Genomic DNA, 24,629 nt, shown 5'->3' on the forward strand with positions numbered 1-24,629 from the left:
ATAGCTCTTAATCGAATCGACTGGAAAGCCAATCCACTGCACCAAAATATGTTTGCTTACATAAAAAGTGTGGGAACCACACACAAATTCGGGAGCCGGTCGGCCGAGCGGACAGCACACTGGACTTGTGATCCTGTGGTCCTGGGTTCGATCCCAGGCGCCAGCGAGAAACATTGGGCAGAGTTTCTTTCACCCTATGCCACTGTTACCTAGCAGTAAAATAGGTACCTGGGTGTTAGTCAGCTGTCACGGGCTGCTTCCTGGGGGTGGAGGCCTGGTCGAGGACCGGGCCGTGGGGACACTAAAAAAACCCCGAAATCATCTCAAGATAACCACATAATGCCTTACCTCCCTCCTGGATCAAATCAATGACAAACCAGGAATCCTTATTTTTCTAGACCTAGAAAAAGCATTCGAGTTAGCCAGTGCTCCATGTACACTGTGCTACCTTGTGGATAAGGAAATCAAAGGACACGTTCTTGCCTTTGCCAAAGGAAGCCTGCTTAACCGAGAAGCTAAATCAAATTCCAAGGAAAAACATTGACCTCAAAGAGGCTGGAAAATGGGACTCCGCAGGGAGGAATACTAAGCCTCTTCCTCTTCAAATGTTTCATGAAACAATTTATGAAGTTCAAGTTACCAAAAGCCAAACTGATTAACTATGCAGATGACTTTGTGGTGGTCATCATCAATGGCAAAGGTGCCAGGAACCATGCACAAAAATGGCTAGATATTATCAGCAGGGAAGCAGAACGCATAGCAGTTAAAATAAACAGCAATAACACCAAAGCAAGGGCCGTTAAAATGAGAACTGAAGACATCAGACTCGCAATACAAGGACATGAAATTGAGTGGGTTACTTCATTTCAATACCTTGGCATCATAACAGACAGCCAGTTGAAATTCACTCAAGAAATTAAATATCTTTGGCAACGTTGTAAAGCCAGAAACTCAGCTTTGCACTCCCTGACAAGTCTCGGAGATGGTGCATCTCTATGAGTACTCAAAATGTACTTCGTTCAAGTACTGTAGTTAGGTCACTCATTGACTATGCTACTCCTGCTCTTACATCCCTCAGTGATAACCAAGATAACCAATGGGAGAAACTGGAAGTGTCTCAAAATGATGCTCTCAGAACAATGCTGGGAGCACCTATATGGATACGTCAAGAGAATCTAAGAATGGAAACCAACTTGCCTTAAACTTAGAGAAAGTGGACTTGAAATGGACCATTAAAAACAAAGGGGAAGATCGACCATATCAACACTTTCGGCAGCCTCCTCCATGGGAAGAATCGAGTCTAAAGATAATCATTGAAGGATTACCAGTTAAAAAATCAGCTTGTGACTTGCAGAGGCTCAAAGCCAGAGTCACCAGTCTCCATGGTGTAGTGGTAAGACACTCGCCTGGCGTTCCGCGAGCGTTTTGTCATGGGTTCGTATCCTGGCCGGGGAGGATTTACTGGGCTCAAATCCTTAACTGTAGCCTCGTGTTTAACTCAACAGTAAAATGAGTACTTGGTTGTAACAACGATTCTTCGTGAGGGTCGTATTCCAGGGACCTGCTCGAAACGCTATGCGTACTAGTGGCTGTACAAGAATGTAACTCCTCTCATATATATATCTCAAGCAGTCATAGAACAAATGGAAACTATCTCAAGACCTACAACCACTCACATCATAATGTATGAGATGATCAAGAAAGAGGTTCTTTCAGCAGTTTACACTAACAACCATGAAGCTTACTGGAGCATGAATAGTGGGTGCTCGACAGTACAAAGAGAATTATATGCTCTGAAGGCCATAAATTATACAACAGAATAATTTACAAGATGTCATCATTCATACCGACTAAATCATCGTTCCAGGCATTCTTATCCAGTCAGCACAGAGATAATATAGAACTCCTCACAGAAATCAAACGTATAGGAAAAGAAGCCCATAATCTAGGGCTATCAATCACCCTAAATTGGATACCAAGTCACATTGGCTTAGATGGTAATGAGTCTGCCGTTCTTAAACGGCAGACTCATTACCTGCCGTTCTTAAATGGCAGACTCAATAGCAAAAACTGCCACTGCTCTACCTGTTGTACAGGTTCAAATACTAGTACCTCCAAGTTTTTCTCAGATTAAGGAGCAAATCAAGAAAATACTCCCAACTATCAAAAGTCATCACAGAGCCACAGTAGCAGAAGGAAGATCCACTGTGATGTGGTATGAACAAGCCACTGGGTACTACTCTTTCAAGCCTGACAAAAGATATCTAGAGACATTGCAGCAGCCATACACAGACTTCGTTACAAGTGCTGCAGGGAGGTAATAAACCCAATAGTTAAAGAGTGTCATATCTGTGGAACAGAAACAGAGGCGCCATTATTGCACTACTTATTGGAATGTGAAGCGACTGAAGCCCTGAGCATCAAACTCAACATTAATCCAACGACAGCAGCTGCATTAGATGCAAATTCCACAGCGACTATAATGATTAGAAAAGCCATTGAAGAATGGGACTCACTAGTGAACATTCTGCACTTACATCCGCCATCAAGATAATATTATTAGAACAAGACTAAAACCTGTACACTAAAACAGAAGTGAAAAAGAAATGGAAAAAGGAGGAAACCCCACCTCTATTTAAAATTTGATGCAAATATCACAGTAACAAGGTTTTGCAAATAACCACATTCAATTACGGGCTCACCATAGCCTGTGCTATATGGACATTTCGTTCCGAGTAGCTAAATCTAATACAACAACTTCCTCTTATCACAATTGACTTGATAATGGTCCAGGACGGACCGAAACGGTGTCTCTTTACTTTCTAGTGTGTGGTTTGGTCAACATTTTTCAGCCTTGTTATTGTGACTCCTTATTTGCAAACCTATGGTCTATCGATTTTACAAGATTGTTCACCGAAAGAAGATGATTGATTTCCTCCCTTAGGATTCTCTATCAGCTTGCAGATGTGCGATGTCAAGCTTATATGCCGGTAGTTCTCTGCTGAACTATTTCTGCCTTTCTTGAAATGTACATGTTTATCTCTCAGAATGTTTGGTAACAGGTTTATTGTTTGTGATGTGTGTCTATGTATGTACTAACACGTTGTACTGAACGGGGTGAGAATAGCTTGAGCTACCTCATCCCTTTGTGTGTATTTTACCTCAATAAACTTATTTCAATTTCAATTTCTTGAAAATAGGGGTGACACTTGCATATTTCCAATCTATAGGGACTATCCCTTGCTCCAGTGATTTTGTGAAAAGTAATATCAGTGGTAGACATAGTTATTCTGACAATTCCTTTATGACTTTGGATTGTATTTCATCCACACCTGGGGCTTTTGGGTCTTAGTTTGTCAATGTTCTTCCTGATTATGTCACATGTTATGGTTTTACAATATTCCTAAATTCACTCTCTTTGCCTCCTTAAATATAAATATAAATAAATATAATATAAATATAAATATAAATCCTTAACACATATGTGGGTGATGGGATGTCATCCAACCTTTCTAGTGTGAACACTGACGTAAAATATTCATTTAGTGTGTTTACATAATAATTAATAACAATAATTATTAACAACATTTAATTTAATTTACCTGAGAATTTAATAATAAATGCTCAGGTAAATAAATATGTTCAGGTATTAAATACAAATGATAAATACAATTTAAGAAAGAGTAACACAAAAATATCTTATTAAGAGGGTAAATTAGTTAAATTAGTGACATGACATTAATTATATGATAATAATTACATGATATTAAGTAAATATTTCTTAAGTCTCTCTCTCAAACTGGCTGAGACTCACAACTTTTAATTACATAACATTACATAATAATTACAGACAACAGATTAATATGGTTTGGACAAACTGCTTTATTACTCAACACCCACAATTAATAAAAATATTGCACATGTAATCATTTAAAAATGTTTATTAACGCATATTTGAGCGTAAACAAGCGGCCAGCAGCCAGGGAGAGGGCAGACGCCTCGGTCAACACAGCCAGTCACAACATATTAAGAGCTGTCAGTGATGCAGGTAGTAATAAACACGTTAATTGAAGGCTTGGGAAGAAACAAGAGTACTGGCTCGTGTCTTACAAGGCGGAGGAGAGCGACTTCAGTAGCTGAAAGACCTTGACGCGCCCCGCCATCCTCACCCTCTCAGGCCTCTGCGAGACTGTCTGCTCTCTTCGTCCCTACGATAACAATAATCTTAATCTTAACAGTTTAGCACATCCGCTATATATTATTTTTCTGAGGTCAAGCGAAACATAGAATGGGAAAACTAATTTTAATTAAATAAGTAATATTTGTAGAGTATTCTTTGTAGTTTATAGTATTTATTTATTTATTTATTATATTTGTTAATTTATTAATTATTTTATTTATTGATGAAAAGCCATTGAAGAATGGCGTTTTATAGAATTATATTCAAGAAGGTACACTGGATTTTGAGAATACATACTATTTATTAATTTATCTATTTATTTATACACAAGACGGTACATTGGGTTTGTAAGGATACATAGCATGGTGTTAACATTCTTATAAACACGGGAGACATCTCCAGTCACGCAGGGTGCAGTCGCACCTCCACAGATCTCCAGTATCATCTATTGATACTGGTAATGACTCAAAAGGGCCACCACTTTCGGGCTATTCATGCCCGTTCCACCTTTTGGGTGGCTTAATCTTCATCAATCATCAATTTTCTTGTAAAGTCATTAGCGCGCCGCTGGGTGCTCCGCCGGAACCCCCAAAGTGATAAGCCTGCAGGTAGCTAAGACATATTACCATGAATTGTAATTAGTGTAAATTCAAATAATGCAACTTTCAATTACTAACTATAGATGTAACTAAAAGCTGTCCAACTTTTGTCTCCTTCAAAAAACAAACCTAAAAAGTTTTTTTAGTTTTGACTAAAAACTAAACTTGAGACTTGAGAATGGTCCAGGACGGACCAAAACGTCGTCGTCGTCCCTTCACCTTCTAGTGTGTGGTCTGGTCAACGAAACTAAAAAGTACCTACTTTCATCTTTATGGTTTCCTACCTTGTGCTTTAAAATTGCGCTGTATCTAGTGCTACCTAATCTCCCAATCTCTAATCCAAACAACTTTACCATTGTGATCATTGCTGTCTTCTTATATGTGCTATCAATATGTTGTATTGTGCCTATTAATCTTTGTTAAATTACCACGCAAGCTGTCAATGTAATCAATCAGAGCTACCGATGTGCTTTAATACACCTACTAATCTCTATCATCTCATTCTTTTTCTTACAATGTACCTGTTTTTATAAATTCTCCTAGAATTTACCTACTTAAAATTATCTGTTAGATTAAGGACTTGCCCGAAACGCTGCGTGTACTAGTGGCTTTACAAGAATGTAAATGCCATGCAATGTATCCTCACAAACAAATTGTACCTTCTTGTATATAAATAAATAAATAAATTAGCAGTCTCCGTGGTGTAGTGGTAAGACACTGGCCTGGCGTTCCGCGAGCGCTATGTCATGGGTTCGTATCCTGGCCGGGGAGGATTTACTGGGCGCAATTCCTAACTGTAGCCTCTGTTTAACGCAACAGTAAAATGTGTACTTGGATGAAAAAACGATTCTTCGCGGCAGGGGATCGTATTCCAGGGACCATAGGATTAAGGACTTGCCCGAAACGCTACGCGTACTAGTGGCTGTACAAGAATGCAACAACTCTTGTATATCTAAAACAACATGGACTCTCACTGAACCCTCTACTACTGCTGCTGCTGTGGACCGCTGCCACCTGTCATGGAACACTGCCCACAACCTCACCACAGCTATGTTTTTGACCACTATTATCTCTGCCTGTTCTTCTGCTACAGCTTGCTGCACCGCGATTGTCACTCATCCGACAGCTTCATCAGTAACTACATTATGTGGGATCTACAGCCTGTCCTACCGACTCTCCGTCGCTGACAGGGCATTCCTTGTCCTACAGGGACTCCCACGACAGCTGCTCTCTCATCAGATTCATCTACCACGTTCACTGCATTCTGCTACGCTGTCGATTCAAGCACCTTCCTTGCGCAGAACAGGACCTACAGCTTGCGTTTCCGACTCTTGATCGTCGCCTAGAGGACAATTAAACTCTAACAGTGATTGCCTAATTGTCCTACCTACCTGCGAACATTACCTCCTATAGCCCTGGTGCCCGAGTGCATCCGCCTCGGATGAGAGAGAGAGAGAGAGAGGAGAAAGAGGGGAGGGAGAGAGAGAAAGAGGAGAGAGGAGAGAAAGAAGGGAGAGAAAGAAGGGAGAGAGAGGAGAGGGGGAGAGAGGACAGAGAGAGAGAGAGCAGTGAGAGATGAGAGGAGAATGGAGAGGGGAGAGAAAAGAGAGCGACAGAGAGAGGAGAGAGGGAGAGAGTGAGAAGGAGAGGAGAAAGAGGGGAGAGCAATGAGAGAGAGGATATTATATATATATGTATATATATATATATGAGAGAGAGGAGAGAGAGATATATGAGAGGAGAGAGAGAGATGAGAGAGGAGAGAAAGAGAGAAGAGGGGAGAGTGAGAGATGAAAGAGAGAGAAAGAGGGGAGAGAGGGAAGGCAGAGAGGAGAGAGTGAGAGAAAGAGGAGAAAGCGAGCAAGAGAGAGAGAAGAGGGGAAAGGGGGGAGAAGGGCGAGAAGAGGGGAGGGAGAGAGAGAGAGAAGAGGAGAGGTGAGGAGAGAGAGAAGTGAGAGAGATGAGAGAAGAGAGGGGGAGAGAGAGAAGAGTGTCAGGAGAGAGAGTGAGAAAGAAAGAGGAGAGAGAGGAAAGAGAGAAAGAGGGGAGAGAGGGAGGGAGAGAGAGAGAGAGAGAGAGAGAGAGAGAGAGAGAGAGAGAGAGAGAGAGAGAGAGAGAGAGAGAGAGAGAGAGAGAGAGAGAGAGAGAGAGAGAGAGCAGAGAGCAGTGAGAGATGAGAGGAGAGAGAGGAGAATGGAGAGGGAGGTGAGAGAGAGCAAGAGAGAAAGAGGGGGAGGGAGGGAGAGAGGAAGAACAGAGAGAGAGAGAGAGAGAGAGAGAGAGAGAGAGAGAGGAAAGAGGGGGGACAGAGAGAGAGAGAGAGAGAGAGAGAGAGAGAGAGAGAGAGAGAGAGAGAGAGAGAGAGAGAGAGAGAGAGAGAGAGAGAGAGAGAGAGAGAGAGAGAGAGAGAGAGAGATAGAGGAGAGGGAGGGAGAGAGAGGAGAGAGGGGGGGACAGAGAGAGAGAGCAGTGAGAGATGAGAGAGAGAGCAGTGAGAGATGAGAGAGAGAGAGCAGTGAGAGATGAGAGAGAGAGAGCAGTGAGAGATGAGAGAGAGAGAGCAGTGAGAGATGAGAGAGAGAGAGCAGTGAGAGATGAGAGAGAGAGAGCAGTGAGAGATGAGAGAGAGAGAGCAGTGAGAGATGAGAGAGAGAGAGCAGTGAGAGATGAGAGAGAGAGAGCAGTGAGAGATGAGAGAGAGAGAGCAGTGAGAGATGAGAGAGAGAGAGCAGTGAGAGATGAGAGAGAGAGAGCAGTGAGAGATGAGAGAGAGAGAGAGAGCAGTGAGAGATGAGAGAGAGAGAGAGAGAGAGAGAGAGAGAGAGAGAGAGAGAGAGAGAGAGAGAGAGAGAGAGAGAGAGAGAGAGAGAGAGAGAGAGAGAGAGAGAGAGAGAGAGAGAGAGAGAGAGAAAAAAAGAAGAGGAGAGGGGGAGAGAGCTATTGCTTATAATTTATATTATTAATTTAATGTATACCTTGAGGTTACCTTGAGGTGCTTCCGGGGCTTAGCGTCCCGCGACCCGGTCGTCGACCAGGCCTCCTGGTTGCCGGACTGATCAACCAAGGCTGTTGGATGCGGCTGCTCGCAGCCTGACGTATGAGTCACAGCCTGGTTGTATAGTGGTTGATTCAAATTCTTTTTTGTTACTCATGTGCAGGGAATGACTAGATTAAATTCTCTCCCCATTCCTCATTTAATAAAATTATGGCAACTGAATAATTAATCAGTCTGAATAGTTATCTAGTTTATATAAACTGAATGACAGAAATATATTGTTATTTTTATGCTATTTGGAACTCATCTTTTCTCTGATATTCCATTCATTTAACTGAATTTACTTTTAAATTCAATTCATGCCACTCCCACCCCTGCAATACAGTGTACCCTTTGTTTACGAATTGAATTCGTTCCAAGAGACAGTTCGTATACTAAAAATTCGTAAACCGGAACTAATTTTCCCGTAAGAAATAATGTAAATTTAATTAATCTGTTCCACACATCCAAAAATATTAACTTTAAAATAAATTTTATAGAAAATACTACTCATATTTTTTACTCTACAGGTACCTTATCTTTATTGAGGACTCTTGTTGACGTATGGAAGACAGTGAGTTGAGTAGGAGGAAGAGGAGGAGAGGTGTTATTATTTGGAAGGGGAGTCCCCTTCCATTATGACATCAGGCACTGATGACATTTCTGGGGTACTCTCTCTCCTACGTTTTGCAGGCATACCACTAGGACCTACTTGTGGCTCACTGCTTGTTTGTCTCACTAAGAATCTGTCTAAAGACACTTGTTTTTCCCTACGTTTTAACACGTCTATCGTGAGACATCACATTGTCATTTAAATGGTCAATGCAACGGCCTGCTACAGGTTTATCTGGGCGAGTTTTTTCAGCAAAACAGTGCAGTTCTTCAAATACTGCAAACATTTTCTTAATGAGGAAGGGACATCCTCGACTGCCTCTACTAACAACTATTTTCTTAGGTTCAACTTTACCACTGACTTTCTTGGAATCCATGGCATGATATATAATAAGAACTTTTATGTTCAGAAACCAAAAAAGTAGAAAAACAATTTTATTCTTCACAAAGAATTCAATCACGGTCATCACTAGGCAGGATACACTGGTAAACTGAGGGTGCCTCGCCCCACGCCCAACAGAACCCACAAGCTCATCGAGCCATACATGTATTAACAAACTCTTAAACCGAGGCAAACATAGTACAGTACACAGAGTCACATTTTCTGAGGAAATTGACCTCGTATACCGAAAAATTCATAAAGAGGGCCATTCAAAAACCGAGGTTCCACTGTACTTGCTGCACTACAATATGTCCCTGTGAAAGAAAATAAGGCAATGTTGATTCGTGTGTATTGCTGGTGAGAGTACACATTTACTTTTTTATATTTACTGCTAGGAAGTGACAAATAAGCACTAATATTTAAGTAGGTGTTTTATTGAGGTACAAGTGATAAAGGGTCATTATGGGAGGTCTGTGAAATGCATCACTATATTTCACAGACATCACAATGTGTAGCACAAATTCACATAGGCCTACCTTTGTGAATTTGTGACATCTCTTGCACTATGCGAGGAGCTACTGTAGATAAAGTACTTTCTTGCTTCAATGGAACCGATTCAACCATAGAACAAATGGAACTTTAGAACTGCAATCAAAATTATGTACACTTCTCTCTGTTATCCAGATTAGATATCAGAATAAATAAAGGAAATCTGGATAATTAGGATTGTGATCCCAATTAATAAAATGTTTATTAAAAATTTAAGTATATATTTTAGCACCAAATTTTGTGCAAATATATACTGTATATGATTTGTGGAAGTAAAATCAATTTGTGGAGCACAAATAAGAGTAACTAAATAACTATCCAAAGGAAGGCTCTGGTTGTAAATGATCTAGATAATACATTACCTGTATAGTTATAGTGGCTGACAACCTAAGTAATTGTGGATTGTTATAATGAAAATACTGTATAGACTACTACATTTTTCTGTTATGAGGCACAGTCTATTATATAATAATTTCTGTTATGAGGCACAGTCTATTATATAATAATTTCTCTTACTACACATCCTACATTATGTACTCTTAAAATTAGCTTCAAGAAAAATTTATTTGTAACAGTACTCTCCAAAACCCAAAGCATAACCATTATACTCTCTAGCCACAAAACTGAAAACTTTTTGAAAAATTATGTTAAATCAACACCAAATGAAGAATGCTCGAGGAAAATGCAATTCTAATAAGGCATTAAAAACACTAATTATTAATGCTTGAGAACATTTGCTACCAACAACAAAAACAATGAAATAAAAAAAAATTTAATTCCATGTTCCAAACACAATACCTTGGTTGTATTGTACCAGTCCGGTTCAAGACAATGTCCAAATGGATTTGAGAAGATGCCAATGTGGATCTGAGAATACAGCCAAGCAAGAACTTGAAAAAATAATAGATAATTCTATCAAACAAAATATATACAAATAAATTAGTTGTATATGACAAACCTATACTGTACACACATCACTTTGTGGTATTTTTATCCCCTACATCCAAGATAATTTAAGTACAGTATTGTAGTGTATTTTTTAAATATACAGTACTGTATATTCAAGCTGCGGTACTGTATTTATAATTTTTGAACTGGTAATAATTTGAGTTTTGCATTAATAACCTATACCTTAAATTAAATAGTTTAAATTTAAATTTTGTTTAGCATTAAAGCACTAGAGTATAATACAGTACGTACTGTATTTGTCTAATGAAATAACAAGCATTAACACACCTTTAATCTTGAAACCAAGAATTTTTGTCTGCAATAATTCTTATTAACATCTCGCTAGCTATCTTTCAGCAAAGATGAAAATTAATAAAATATGTTGTGCAGCTGCTCTTTACCAAATAACTTTGCCGAGTGCTATAATTCACTTTTTTCACGCGGTAGGTCATTGGGTTCTACACACACACAGGCACTGCGTTGAGCGTCTTTGTAAGATGTACATCCAAGTGCCATTGTTGCTGTATAGAGCAACTTCGCCCCACCTTGGCATTTTTTAAACATCAATATGTCCATCTTATCCTTGCTGACCTCACATGTGCTATACAGACACCTTCTGAACGTTCGGTCACAATTTTCTTTGTTGCTGCCACACGTGTCATAGCAGATGTCATGATCATTGCAGCAGTCAACCATTTCTGGCCTTGACAGATCATCTTTTTCAAAAAAGACCCCAAGGGAGCCACATCCGTTAGCCTCAGGTCTGTGGTTAGGATTATGAACTGGAATTTTTTTCCCCTTGCATTTGTAATAGCACTCTTCTTCTACAGTCGAATCGATGAAGTCCTCGACAAATTTTATTGTCTGTGCGACAGTCTTAAGGCCTTTATTCACAGCGATGGCGACCTCCTTCAAAGTGTCCTTGGCATTAAGCATGTTCTCGTAGAGGGAATCAAAGTAACCATCTTCACCTCCAACTTTCGCCAGGGCTGCCACCAACACACTCAGCCCTAACAATCCCGTCAGCTTCATTTTCACTCCGGCAGAGACTGGAAACAAAATTGGCGAGTTTCTTCACAACTGCTGATTAAATACATCTTAAGAGAGTATCACTGCCACATGCCTTAAATGACGCAATACAAAATTCCCAAAATATCATCTATTTCAGAGTAAATGCCCAACCAACTATGACCCTGCAGAAAAATATCTGGTCGGTAGGGCTGCTCCTCCTTTAGATTGCAGGTTGCCTTCCTTACAGAAAGTTTTGTTTGTTCACGACCTCTCGATAATAGTTCCCTTCACTAGTTCCAGCTGCTTATTTTTCACGACAAAAACTATATATCTCTAGGATAGTTATCAATTATAAGTGAAATAGCTTTTATTTCAGAGTAAATAACTTCCACCACGACTCAGGAGCAAGGCGTTGGGGTGGATAAACCAGCTCTAAAAATAAAAGTTTTTCCCGTGTGAGTTCAAAACTGGCGTGTTATTGCCAGTTGTTGACACAATCAGCTGACTATAGACGCCACAACCCGCCTCGTACACGTGGCCTTTAAACTGCATATTGTTGACATTAATTATTACGAAGGCTTATAAGAAGTTTATAATTTACAATATTGAATAAAAATCCATTAATCCTAAAATTTAAACAATGCAATATATTACTATGCATTTCGTCAATATATAATATATCTAATTTTTTACTCCCAAAACAGTTGAATATTAGGTAATGAACTCTAGTTTGTTTACATTCTGAAGTTTCAGGAACTTATTGCTCGTGCGTTACATGCAGACGCTGGGTTCTTCCTTTTTCATGCAAACTGCACCTACTATCAAGAAGAGGGGTTCTTCCTCAAACAAGAGCAATTATCTACATGAAGATCTTATGAAGAAGAATGGATGAAATAAACCCTACGCGTTGACTTCTCATTTATATGATTGCGAGGAAGCTAGAAAAAGATCATTGGAGAGCAATTGTATGAAAACATCTCTCGAAGGTATGTTCTAGGGATGTACCTTCTTGATGGTATATACCTAAATATTGTACTAAAAATTATTGTTTAGGTTTGTTTGTCTAACGAAGCAATGAGTAGTTTGATGGTAAAACCATGAACATGCACTTCTTATAATTGGCGGTATTACGTATTTATGAAGGACAATTCTTCACTTGGATACTATGAAGGGCCGAAAGTTTTTACTTTGAAGCCAGTATTATCAGTGGCCTCTTTGAGAACAGGAAACTGGCAGCTTGTAAAAGGTTCGTCCATTGTTCCCAAGGAAGTTTTTCTAACTGAAATTTAAATTTAAGTAATGTTTTGGCATTTATGGCTCTGGCGAGTAGGAGATTCAATGGGATTATTACCCAAGGTTGAAAAGCATCTCCTGTTTTCTGTCCTATGTTGTGGTTTGTTGAGCTTTAAGTTATTGTACCTTATATGGGTTAAAGTTGATCTTTTGATGAAATGGTCTGGATTAATATTTCCCAATTTGTTCATTATTTTAAAGGTTTTAATGAGGTCAGAACTCTCTGACCTCATTAAACCTCATTAAACCATTATTAAACCTCATTAAACCTCTCTGACCATCATCTGTTTTTTTTTTTTTTTTTTTTTTTTTTTTTACTACAGCAGCTCCTGCAGTAGCTGACCAAAACAACAACAAACAACAAACTGACCAAAACAGACTGCTGCTGCAGTATAAACATACTGCTTACATTCTTACTTCCTGTACAAACAAATTAAACAAAACCAGACATAATCTTACCTTACCTAACAAAAATGAATAAATATGATATATTTACTCATTAAAATGTTGTGCTGAATGTAAAACATGAAAAAATCATATTTCTTGGGGAGCCCCTTTGGCTCCCTGGAGCTTATCCAGGCTGTATGCTTTGGCATCAGTCATGTGTATGGAGTTCTATGGGTCTACTGGGGACCATGAGCCAGAACCTGGCCCTCTCAGAGGCATGGGGAACAATGGCCTATAGAAACCCTGCATGTGGTTGGAAGCATTCTATGTCTGCCATCGACCGGGTCAGGCACCCAGAAAGGTAAGCGCCCCAAAACAAACCCCTATTCTGGTTAAAATATTGCTACTGAAAGCCAAACTAGTGGACAGAACTCCCAAATGAAAACAAGCAAATGAGCATGACGTCACCACGCCGCTGTCTGTGTAACTAACCCCCCCCTTCCTCAGGAGGGAGAAAGGGGAGCCGTAGACCCTCATGCCGGCTATCCAAACCCCTAGTAATATGGCTGATATGAACTGGCAAAGTTCACACGAGCCTCTGGCTCCTATGTTTTTCCAGTTCTGTGCCTTGTGGTGTGCTCTTGTCTACTAGGTGGTGGGCGAGCCACCTGGTGTGTGCCACCTGGTGTGCACCACCTAGGTGGTGCGGGAGCGTTTGGAATTCACACACCCTTAGAGGGCTTCCTCACTTGTAGTTGTCTTTGCCCTTGTAGTAGGCTGGGGGGTCTTGGGCTGTCTGTCTTGCCCCGGGTTTGGGGGTGGGTGTTGTTGCTGGTGGGCTGCACTGCAACTGGTGCAGCCTGCATTACTATCATGAGGCAGCCACTGTTTCTCTCTGGCTGCTTTTTTGCTAGTTGTGAGATTTCAGGGGATTTCTTGGTTTTCATTCTGGCATTTTTGCCTGTTGTTGCAGAGGTGGTCTGCTTAGCTCCTATTAGGCTTGCCTAGGTTTGGGTGGTGGTCCTCCTCTGCTGTTCCCAAGGTTTTGCAACTGCTATTTGTGGCTACTTGTGATATTAATTGGAGTGGAATGCTCAGCTCAGTTGCACATTCTCGCAGCACCCAAGGTGAAACTCCATCAGATCCAAATGCTTTATTTCTTCCTAGCCCCATGAGTTATTTTTCCACTTCGTCATAAGATACCTCTATGTATTCTATGGCGATCTGGAATTGATATTTGATCTAGCTTTCTGAAATCCTCATTTTGTTCAAACACACTTTGGAGCTGTTCATTCACACATTTCTTTTTTATTCTCATTAGTCCTCTTCCCTGTTCTCAATTGCTGGATTTTATCCTTTACATGAAACTTGCTTTTAATGAATTTATAGAAAAGGTCTGGATCTGTTTTACATTTGTTCACTACTGTATACCTTTCTCAAAGTTCCTTTCTGCTTCTCTTCTCACTGCTGTGTAATTGTTTCTTGCTTGCTTGTAGTACTGGTATGTTTGCGGGTTAGGCCTCTTCCAACATTGAACCCATTTTCTCATCTTTTTCTCTCTGGCCCCCTCTAAATTTCTGTTGAACCAATTCTGTTTTCTGGTCCTGCATCCCTGTTTTGTTATGAATGTTTGTGTCTTCATCTTATATTTTGCAAAATTTGGCATACATCTCATTTACTTCCTTGCCTATCAACAAGCCTGTCCACTTAAACTCATTAACCACTGCACTGCTCTGCATTCAAATATGACACATCCGTGGTGCGCCGAAAATAAATCCTTTCCCAAGAAATTATTTTCTCTAATAACAGTGTTAAAATACAGTCTCTGTTTGTGGGAAACTAAAAAAAAATATTGTGTGTGACATACTTTAGCTGTGATGGAGCTGGGAAGTTGAGCATATTATGGGCGCTGAGCGATGGAGTGCTCAAGGTCATTAGGCCCCGCCACCCCCTGAGGTGTCAGTTGCCGCAAATATAATGTTTCAAAATTATTTTGATGTTTCTTATTTGTTTCTTCTCTATTTTTATGCTGCAATATTAATCAAAAGTGTGTCATTTGTGGAATTTATATAGTTCAATGTGTTCAGAACATCACTATGCTCAAAATTATGGCGCTCATATATGTGACATGTATATTATATTCTACGATCAATCAAACAGTGTTTTTGCTGTTATTATACTATATAAACACATTGTATATACCTATCTACATATGTGTTCACCATAGCAAACCACTAAGTTCGTAATGGTGAGCCAAAAAACAAGAGTGGGTTACCACACCCAGCCAGCCCTCCCTCACTCACTCCTTCAACACTAACTTGCCAACATTCAAAAGGTGACACCCCTAGTGTCAACAACTGCATCAGAGGAGCTCCAGCATATTTCAACAATCCTAAGTATTGTAGTACAGGTTGATTATAGTGAGTGATGTCCCTGGGAACATAAACGTATAGTGCTTTTGAAAAATAGGTGAGATAACAGGAATGTGCCAAGGGATGTGAAAAAATTGGATGAGAAAAAGTTGCCCTAGTGTTTCCAGTGCAGAGAAGAACATTCAAGATGGCCGCTGGCAAGAGGAAAAACAAAACAGGGCTTGATTTTGGGGGATTCAATGAAGAAAGCATTGATATAAGCAGTCTACACAACAAGTTGGCAAAATTAGGTACTATAGTGAACTCTCATGTAGAAATAATCAGTAAATTGAAAGAAAGTAATGACCATTTGTGTAACAAAGTTTTATGTCTTGAGGGTTTAGTGAAAGACTTGTGCAGAATCCTCACTAGTGAGTCCCATTCCTCAACGGCTTTTTTAATCAGAAGCCTGATTACCTGCTCGTCCTACTAGTAGGGCGAGCAGGTAAAGTAGTTGCAGAGGCAACACTGTTGTCAGTGTCGTTGTGAAGGGATACATGGCGGCGCTTGGCAGAGCGACCTGCTGAGACAGCAGATCTGCGCCTGGTAACACCGCGACGACGGCAGCTGCTAGCCCTTGCCTCATCTGTGCTACTTGTATCAGAAGCAGCGTCACTAAACCCAGAAAATGACTCAATAGTATCACTTTCATCAAAAATGGGAGATGGAGGTGGTGGTGGTGGTGATGGTGGGGATAATACTGGCAAGGGTGATGACCTGTGACGCTTCACTGTGGGTGCAGCTCGCCCTGAACGATACGCACTCACTGTATCGTCTTCATCTGTATCTGTTTCACTTCCACTGGATCCTTGTGTTATATCTATCGACCCCAACTCCCTCCCCCGATTTAATTTTCCTCGTTTTCTGTTAAGTCACTCAGAATTTTAGGATGAAGATTTCAGCTTCAATTTGCTATACACAAGTTTTAAATATCAGGAATTTCTTTTTCAGGTTTATTAAACAATATAGATTTTATACAAAATTTTAAAATATCCTGAATTACTTTACAATTTATTTATATATTTTAGTTTTGTTTTATAAAACTGTAATATCAATACAGCTATAAGTTAAGTACTAATTGTAATTAAGAAGCAATAAAATTATTATCTTCAAAAACTAAGATGGTTAGGTGAGGTTGTGGTTTTCTATTCAGTTTTTCAGGTAAACTCAAATATTCACAATATATTTGACAGTACGATTTAATACTAAGTGAAAATAAGTACAATTCCTAACTGCTGTGAATAGTACATAATTGCACTTATTTGTCTTCTTACATTTACCACCCCATTTTTGGAGGACGGGCTGATCGACCCTTGGGTCATCAATATAATATTCCACTTCATCTTCAAACAATAAACTGTTTATCTCCCCCTGGAGAAAGCAGTTTTGCAACAGTGCGTCCCACAGGTGACTGGGAGCTGGGAGTGCGTACGTCGGCCATGGTTGCTCGATCAAAACTGAGGCTACCCTCGGGCCTGGGGCATTCTGGGACTTTTTTTTCAAAATGGCCACCACTCACTGCCGGCCTCATGCATCCATCTCGTACACAACCAACCACGTGCGCGTTCCGAATGGGTACCAAAAAAATAAAAAAGTTTTCTCGGTTGGCGCAGTTTCCCACCGACCGAGAATACTCGGCTGGCGCAGTTAAGTGGTTAATGAGGAAGGGACATCCTCTACTCTTCATCAACAACCCCTCTTACCATTTTCATTTTTACGAATAATCTCTTGTTTTCCCTCTGTCGTCATCCTCACAGTTATTTTCTTAGGTTGAACTTTACTACTGACTGTCTTGGGTCCTATGATATATATATGGCATGATATATAGTAAGAACTTTTATTTTAAAAAAGCAAAAATGCAGGCAAATTCAAATTGTACGATGTATTTGACATCGTTAACAAAAAAAATTATCCTCTAGGACAGTCGTCAACCAAGGTTCCACTGTACAGTATATAAATTCAGTGTGTGGTGGCCCATGACACCCACCTAACCTATCACTGTGAGAACTCTGTCAAATGAAACTCTGCTCTGAGCTCCACATTCTCAACATTGACCTCTGATGTCTAGATGATCGATTGTATGTATAATTGGATGGCTATAAATAGATATAAATAGGCCCATATAAGGCAGCAACTCTATATTGTTCATATAAATAGGAGCTGCCTCATATTGGCCAATAGGCCTTCAGTAGTTTATTTATTATTATGTTCAAATGATGAGTGGTTGATCTTCATTATAACCACATAGTTGTCAAAAATATATGAACATATCTGTAATTCTAATGAAATTGTACACCATAATGATTACCTAATTGGCATAGTAACATTTGCAACAATAACTACATTTGCATAGTAAGGTAATCATGAAACAATGACAGGATTTTTGGGGGGTTAATGAATTCCACTATATCCATCTAGAACTATTAAATCCATATTAGTGCCATTCATGTAAAACCCAGATAATAATATCAACGTATGATAAACGCATTACCCATGAATCAGCGTATGACAATAACCGCCCTTGAAGTTAACCATCCACACCGAAGGAGCATGGTCTATTACTGCAAAGACATGTGACTAAATGCTTCCAGAACTAAAAAAAATGAGCTTCAAGAAGAGGCTAGAGGTGTTAAATATGCCAAAGCAAGTAATTAGAAGAGACAATGATTACTACATACAAAATTATAATGGACATCAGTAAAACTGGCAAAGAAGAATTCTTGAAACCTACAACTTCAAGAATATGAGGTTATAGATTCAAGCTTAGGAAACAAAGGTACCAAAAATATTAGAAAATATTCTCTTGCAAACAGAATGGTAGACGGATAGAACAAGATAAATGAGAAGGCCATGAATGCCAAAACTGTTAGTACAGTAGTTTCTAAGTGTTGTATAACAAATAGTACTGGGAAGACTAGACAAAACAATTTGTAGCTCTCATCCTGCAACTACATTTAGATAATTACTTGAGGGCAATAGGAGTAGTTTAATGATTTAAAAAAAGCATCTTTTACCTTCTATGCATGGTAGTCTAATATCCAGTCTTCTCCAGTTTTGTTCAAATCATAGTCATGTTCTCTGTTACAGAAGGTTGGGACTAGCATAGTAAGCAGTTTCCAAAAACTTAAAAAAAATTCAAGATTGATGAGGCTCAATAATATGATTTCTTACCTGTTGCAGATGGCTGGAACTGGTACAGTAAGCAGTTTCCAGAAGAAAGGAAAACCCAAAGTAGTTTCTATTCCTGGAACTCATCCTTCTATCCACAATTCCCAGCTGCTTCTCTCATGTGGAATACCATCACTGGACTATCTCATTGGGGGTGGTCTACCTGTTGGCTCAATCCTCCTCATAGAGCAAGATAGATATGACATATACAGCAAACTGTTCCTTAAATATTTCCTCGCTGAAGGGGTCATTAACAACCATATTCTTACGCTGGCCAGTCTCGATGTTTCCCCTCGAACAATTGCAGAGGACTTGCCTGCCTCAACAGACATAGAACCTGATACAACCCAAACATCTGCTGATGACAAGCAGATGACTATTGCCTGGAGATACCAAAATAAAGCCTCCCAGCCCACAACTTCTGTTGGTAACAGATTTGGTCATAATTTTGACCTGACAAAATCTATGGATGCAGAGCTCACTTCTCGGATAGATATGGCTCTCTGGGATGGCTCAGAGGCAGAAGAAGGAAGGGGAATGATAGAGAATAAAAACTACTGGTCCCTTCTAAAGCTAATTAAGAAGAGGATAGAAGTGGGTAGTCTCTCAACTTCATGTAATAAAGCAAAAACAAATGTAATGCGCTTGGCTCTCCACTCAGTAGGGTCCCCACTCTGGGGATGGGAGTTTGGTCACCAGGAGAAAGATAACCAATGGCACAGCCTTACTACCTTTTTGCTTATGCTGAGAGCACTGGTACGTACCTCTTTCTCTGTGTGTTTAGTCACAATTCCTTCCCATCTCTTCAGTGATCCTGCTCTAACTCTTCGACTGCATGCATTGGCTGACTTTGTGGTGAGGCTAGAGTCATTCCAAGGTTCAGATCATGAAACTAATCCAGTTTTCAAAGATTATCATGGCCTCTTCCATATAATCAAGTTAGCTGCCATCAATTGCCTGGTCTCCCCAATGCTGGACTCGACTGACTGGGTGTTTAAACTGAGGAAACGCAAGTTAACAATTGAACGGCTGCACCTGCCTCCGGAGTTGTCTGAGACTGTTAGTAGAAGCCAAGAAGATCCTACTGGCAGATCTGCTGGCCTTGCTTGCATGGGAAAGAACCTTCCAAGGAATCTGGAATTTTAGCCTTTATTAATAAAGTGTTTTGTCTTGAAACATGTTCAATGAGTATCCTTCATACATAAGTCTTCTTCATCTATTCTTTCTGGGGTGGGGGGGGGGGGAGCTCTGTCGGCTCCCCGGAGCTATCCAGGCTGATATGTAACTATTAATTTTCTGGCATCAAAGTGCAATGAGTTTTTGCCTACCGAGAACCATGCGCCAGAACCTGGCCTCCATCTCAGAGAGGCACAAGAAGCAATGGCCTATAGAAACCCCCGTGTGGTTGGAAGTATTCTATGTCTGCCATCGACCGGGTACTGGCACCCAGAAAGGTAGGCGCCTTAAAACAAACCCCTATTCTGATGAAAACATTGCTACCAAAAGCTGAACAAGTGGACAGAACTCCCCAACGAAAATTAGCAAATGAGCATGATGTCATCACGTTGCTGCTCTGCTGTCTGCGCAACCCCCCCATACCCCCCTCCCTGGGAGGTTACCTTGAGGTTACCTTAAGGTGTTTTTGGGGCTTAGCATCCCTGCGGCCCGGTAGTTGACCAAGCGAGGGGGGGGAAGGGGGAGCCCCAGACCCCCGCACCGGCGATCCAGCCAGCAGTTCTTAGACTGATGTGATACTGGCTGGTCGGGTGCATCTGGCTCCAGTTTGTGTTTTCAGTTCCTGTGCCTTGTGGCTTGTTCTGTCTATACAGGTGGTGTGAGAGCCAGGAGTAATATTCTATGGTACTCGGGGCTGCATGCACTTAGGGTTTCCTTCCCTAGGGGGACCTGACAGCTGAGTGGACAGCTCTTCGGATTCGTAGTCTTGAGGTTCCGGGTTCGATCCCTGGTGGAGGCGGAAACAGATGGGCAGAGTTTCTTTCACCCTGATGCCCCTGTTATCTAGCAGTAAATAGGTACCTGGGAGTTAGACGGCTGCTACGGGCTGCTTCCTGGGGAAGTGTAACAAAAAGGAGGCCTGGTCGAGGACCGGGCCACGGGGACACTAAGCCCTGAAATCATCTCAATATTACCTCAAGATAGGTGCACTGTTAGTACTTCCCTTAATTGAAGTATGTTTATTGAGACAAGAAATACATCTCAAAGGGATAGAGTAGCTTAGGCTATTTCTACCCCCGGCTTAAGGCCACTTTCCACAAGTCATCTCTCTTTTTTTTTTTTTTTTTTTTTTTGAGATATATACAAGAGTTGTTACATTCTTGTACAGCCACTAGTACGCGTAGCGTTTCGGGCAGGTCCCTGGAATACGATCCCCTGCTGTGAAGAATCGTTTTTTCATCCAAGTACACATTTTACTGTTGCGTTAAACAGAGGCTACAGTTAAGGAATTGCGCCCAGTAAATCCTCCCCGGCCAGGATACGAACCCATGACATAGCGCTTGCGGAACACCAGGCGAGTCTTACCACCTTGAGGCCTACCTCCGCTGTGTCTTTTACTGCTTGGTACTAGGCCGCCCTTGGAGTCAGCTGGGGTTTTTGTTGCCCCTGTTTGCCTCTGGGTAGGAAGTAGTTTTCATCACTGGTAGGGGCGTGGGGTACTGCACAGCTAGTTTTCACCTATTGTAGTGGCCGGCTCTGTTCTGCCTGGGTACGTTGTACTCTTGCTGGGTTTTCCTTTTGTTTTTGTTTTCCTGCTTGATGGGGGTGGGAGGGGGGGGCCAGCCCTTGTTTGGTTGCCCCTCTCTATACTTGGGGGGGTCTTTCTCTAGACATCTCTGTGTTCTTGGTGGTTACCCCCCTGCTTGGCCCCCCGTGAGTGGACACGTCCACTCACGGGGGGCCACAATTGATGTGTTTGTCCTGCACACCGCCCCCCCCTCCCCCCGATCCAGTGGGCAGCGGTGGATAGGTTACAGTCACTTAGTTACTACCTACAGTTAGCAAACTGGGGATACTTGGCCAAGACTTATGGCAGCAGATCATTTTGAATGAAATATTTACACATCTCTTGAACATTTGTTATAGAATTGTTTCCGAATTCACGTATCTTTTCGCAAGCCATCACATAGTGACGGAGGGTGTGCGAATAATTTTGTTGACACAGTTTACATTTGGTCAGGTCTACATCGGCAGATAATGACAATTCCCAGAGATACTTGTAACCGAGTCTAAGCCGAGCAGTAGTAGCATCTAGAAGTCTGCTGATTTTATTGGATGAACCGTAGATGTGTGGCTCCTCCTGCATGACAGTATGATGATAGATGGAATTACTGGTGTCGATTTCACTTTGCTTTAGATCTACAAGGTTTTGTTGAAGTATTTTGTGTACTATTTCTCTCAGACTTCATATTGACAATACAAGGTTATATTCACTTTCTCCTGTAAAAGGCAGATTCTTTGGCTAACTCATTAGCTCATGCATTTGGAGGCCAACATGAGATGGAGACCACATGAAATGGACTCTGTTACCATCATTAATAATTTTGACCAGACCACACACTAGAAGGTGAAGGGACGACGACGAGAATGGTCCGTCCTGGACCATTCTCACAATCGACTTGAGAATGATCCAGGACGGATCGAAACGTCGTCGTCCCTTCACCTTCTAGTGTGTGGTCTGTGGTCAACATACTTTAGCTACGTTATTGTGACTCATCGCCTGCATTAATAATTTTGTTGCAATTGTGTCTAGCTTCGGACACGAGCATGTTACAGTTATGTCTTAAAGAGTTGAGAGCAATTAAGAATGATAAAGAGTCACTTACAATTAATGTATCAAGTTTGGAGAATTGTACACATTTCAGTGCAAGGAGCAAGGTAAATAGTTCGGTCTGAAGGGTAGAGGCCCAGTTGTTTATACGGACTCCCCACTCAAGGTACAAGCCATTGTCCATTGTCAGAACAACTGCACTTCCAGCTGCACCCGTGGTGCGGTGTAAGGAACCATCAGTGTATATGATTTGAGAGAGAGAATGCTCTGTGGAGAGAGCATCAATATGGCTTAAGGCGTTGAGCTTTGCCTCAAGACGAAGCTTGGGCTGAGTTCTTAATTTGCTTCTTGGGTGGAAAGTGAGGGATTAAAATTGGAAAGGGTGTAACCTCCCACGGTGCAGGAAAGTGCCGTTGTTGTCTCTTTTGCTACACATTATAAATCTGATACATTCTGAGTTCAGTTCCAGTTTTAGTCATCCACTTGGAAAAATGTTGACCTTCAATAAAGAAATTCTGGGGGGCTTAAGTGCAAGGGTTAGGGTGAACTAGTCTAATCATTTTTATACCAATTTGACAGTTAATTTCAGTAACACGATCAACGACGCTCGGAATATTAAGTTCCTTTCTCATGTTAAGTATCTTGTGGTACGAGGGCACCCAAGGATTATCCTCAAGGTTTTGTTCTGCAATTTTTCAAGCCCTCTAAGCTTTCTTTCAGGCATCAAAGCAAGCAGAGGTTCAGCATAATCCACTAAAGATCTGATGTATGCAAGGTACATCATTTTGACAATTCAACTGAGCTGAGGTAAGACTGCTTGCAGTTTGTCACAAGATACATTTTCGTGAAATAAATTGGTTTCTAGGAGCAGGCTTCAGATGAGCTGAGGTTGGGTAACAGTTCTTGCTTGTAGTTTCATTGAAACCACATTTTCAGTTTCACGTCATCTGACAGCCTTTATGAACTCTATTCTTAGTTTAATAAGAAAAAAAAAGGAGTGAGAGAGAGAGAGAGTAGGCGGGAGGGAAGAAGGAGAAGGAGAGGGAGAGCGAGTGAGAGAGGAGAGAGAGAAAGAGAGAAGGGAGGAAGGGAGAAGTAGAGAAAGAGAGAGTGTGGGGTGCCCGTGTTGGGGGAGGGAGGAGGGAGAGGTGTATGGGTAATTACGACACAGGAGGGTTGGTGTGTGTGACGTCAGCACTAACACTCCTCTTAATCACTTACATCCGACGGTGGACAAGTACACAGATACACTGGCAAATATCAAGATATTTAGATAGGTAGATAGGCAGATATTTAGACATTCCTAGAGACAAACAAACCCACACTAACCAAGCCCTAGTCAAACCCACACTAACCAAGGCCTAGTCAAACCCCCACTAACTAAGCCCTAGTCAAACCCACATTAACCAAGCCCTAGTCAAACCCCCACTAACCAAGCCCTAGTCAAACCTCCACTAACCAAGCCCTAGTCAAACTCACACTAACCAAACCCTAGTCAAACCCCCACTAACTAAGCCCTAGTCAAACCCACACTAACCAAGCCCTAGTCAAACCCACACTAACCAAACCCTAGTCAAACCCACACTAACCAAACCCTAGTCAAACCCACACTAACCAAACCCTAGTCAAACCCACACTAACCAAACCCTAGTCAAACCCACACTAACCAAACCCTAGTCAAACCCCCACTAACCAAGCCCTAGTCAAACCCACACTAACCAAACCCTAGTCAAACCCCCACTAACTAAGCCCTAGTCAAACCCACACTAACCAAACCCTAGTCAAACCCACACTAACCAAACCCTAGTCAAACCCACACTAACCAAACCCTAGTCAAACCCCCACTAACTAAGCCCTAGTCAAACCCACACTAACCAAACCCTAGTCAAACCCCCACTAACTAAGCCCTAGTCAAACCCACACTAACCAAACCCTAGTCAAACCCACACTAACCAAACCCTAGTCAAACCCACACTAACCAAACCCTAGTCAAACCCACACTAACCAAACCCTAGTCAAACCCACACTAACCAAACCCTAGTCAAACCCCCACTAACTAAGCCCTAGTCAAACCCACACTAACCAAACCCTAGTCAAACCCACACTAACCAAACCCTAGTCAAACCCACACTAACCAAACCCTAGTCAAACCCACACTAACCAAACCCTAGTCAAACCCACACTAACCAAACCCACACTAACCAAACCCTAGTCAAACCCCCACTAACCAAACCCTAGTCAAACCCACACTAACCAAACCCTAGTCAA

General features: G+C 41.2%; 3 protein-coding genes across 3 annotated transcripts in view; 1 reads left to right on the top strand and 2 right to left on the bottom strand.

Annotated features, from left to right (window-relative positions):
• The window catches only part of T3dh (Type III alcohol dehydrogenase), a 37,558-nt gene extending 33,350 nt beyond the window's left edge, over positions 1 to 4,208 (bottom strand). Inside the window, exon 1 of the mRNA XM_045752781.2 lies at positions 4,111 to 4,208. Within this exon, the coding sequence (XP_045608737.1) occupies positions 4,111 to 4,163 (53 nt within the window). The 5' untranslated portion in view covers positions 4,164 to 4,208. The remainder of the gene's footprint in view (positions 1 to 4,110) is intronic.
• Positions 4,209 to 9,223: 5,015 nt separating this feature from the next.
• Positions 9,224 to 18,431, bottom strand: LOC123764727 (uncharacterized). Its single transcript, XM_045752784.2, has 3 exons — positions 18,421 to 18,431; positions 15,824 to 16,270; positions 9,224 to 11,376 (listed from the first exon to the last, which is right to left on the bottom strand). Exons 1-3 carry the CDS (start codon positions 18,429 to 18,431, stop codon positions 10,725 to 10,727), a joined length of 1,110 nt encoding a protein of 369 aa, XP_045608740.2. The 3' UTR covers positions 9,224 to 10,724.
• Positions 12,025 to 19,750, top strand: Elp4 (Elongator complex protein 4). The gene is made up of 2 exons (XM_045752783.2): positions 12,025 to 12,301; positions 18,587 to 19,750. The coding sequence occupies exon 2, from the start codon at positions 18,587 to 18,589 to the stop codon at positions 19,718 to 19,720; it is 1,134 nt and encodes a 377-aa protein (XP_045608739.1). The 5' UTR covers positions 12,025 to 12,301; the 3' UTR covers positions 19,721 to 19,750.
• Positions 19,751 to 24,629: the final 4,879 nt, after the last annotated feature.

This window comes from Procambarus clarkii, chromosome 48, assembly GCF_040958095.1.
Source record: "Procambarus clarkii isolate CNS0578487 chromosome 48, FALCON_Pclarkii_2.0, whole genome shotgun sequence".
In the NCBI taxonomy this organism is placed as follows: Eukaryota; Metazoa; Arthropoda; class Malacostraca; order Decapoda; family Cambaridae; genus Procambarus; species Procambarus clarkii.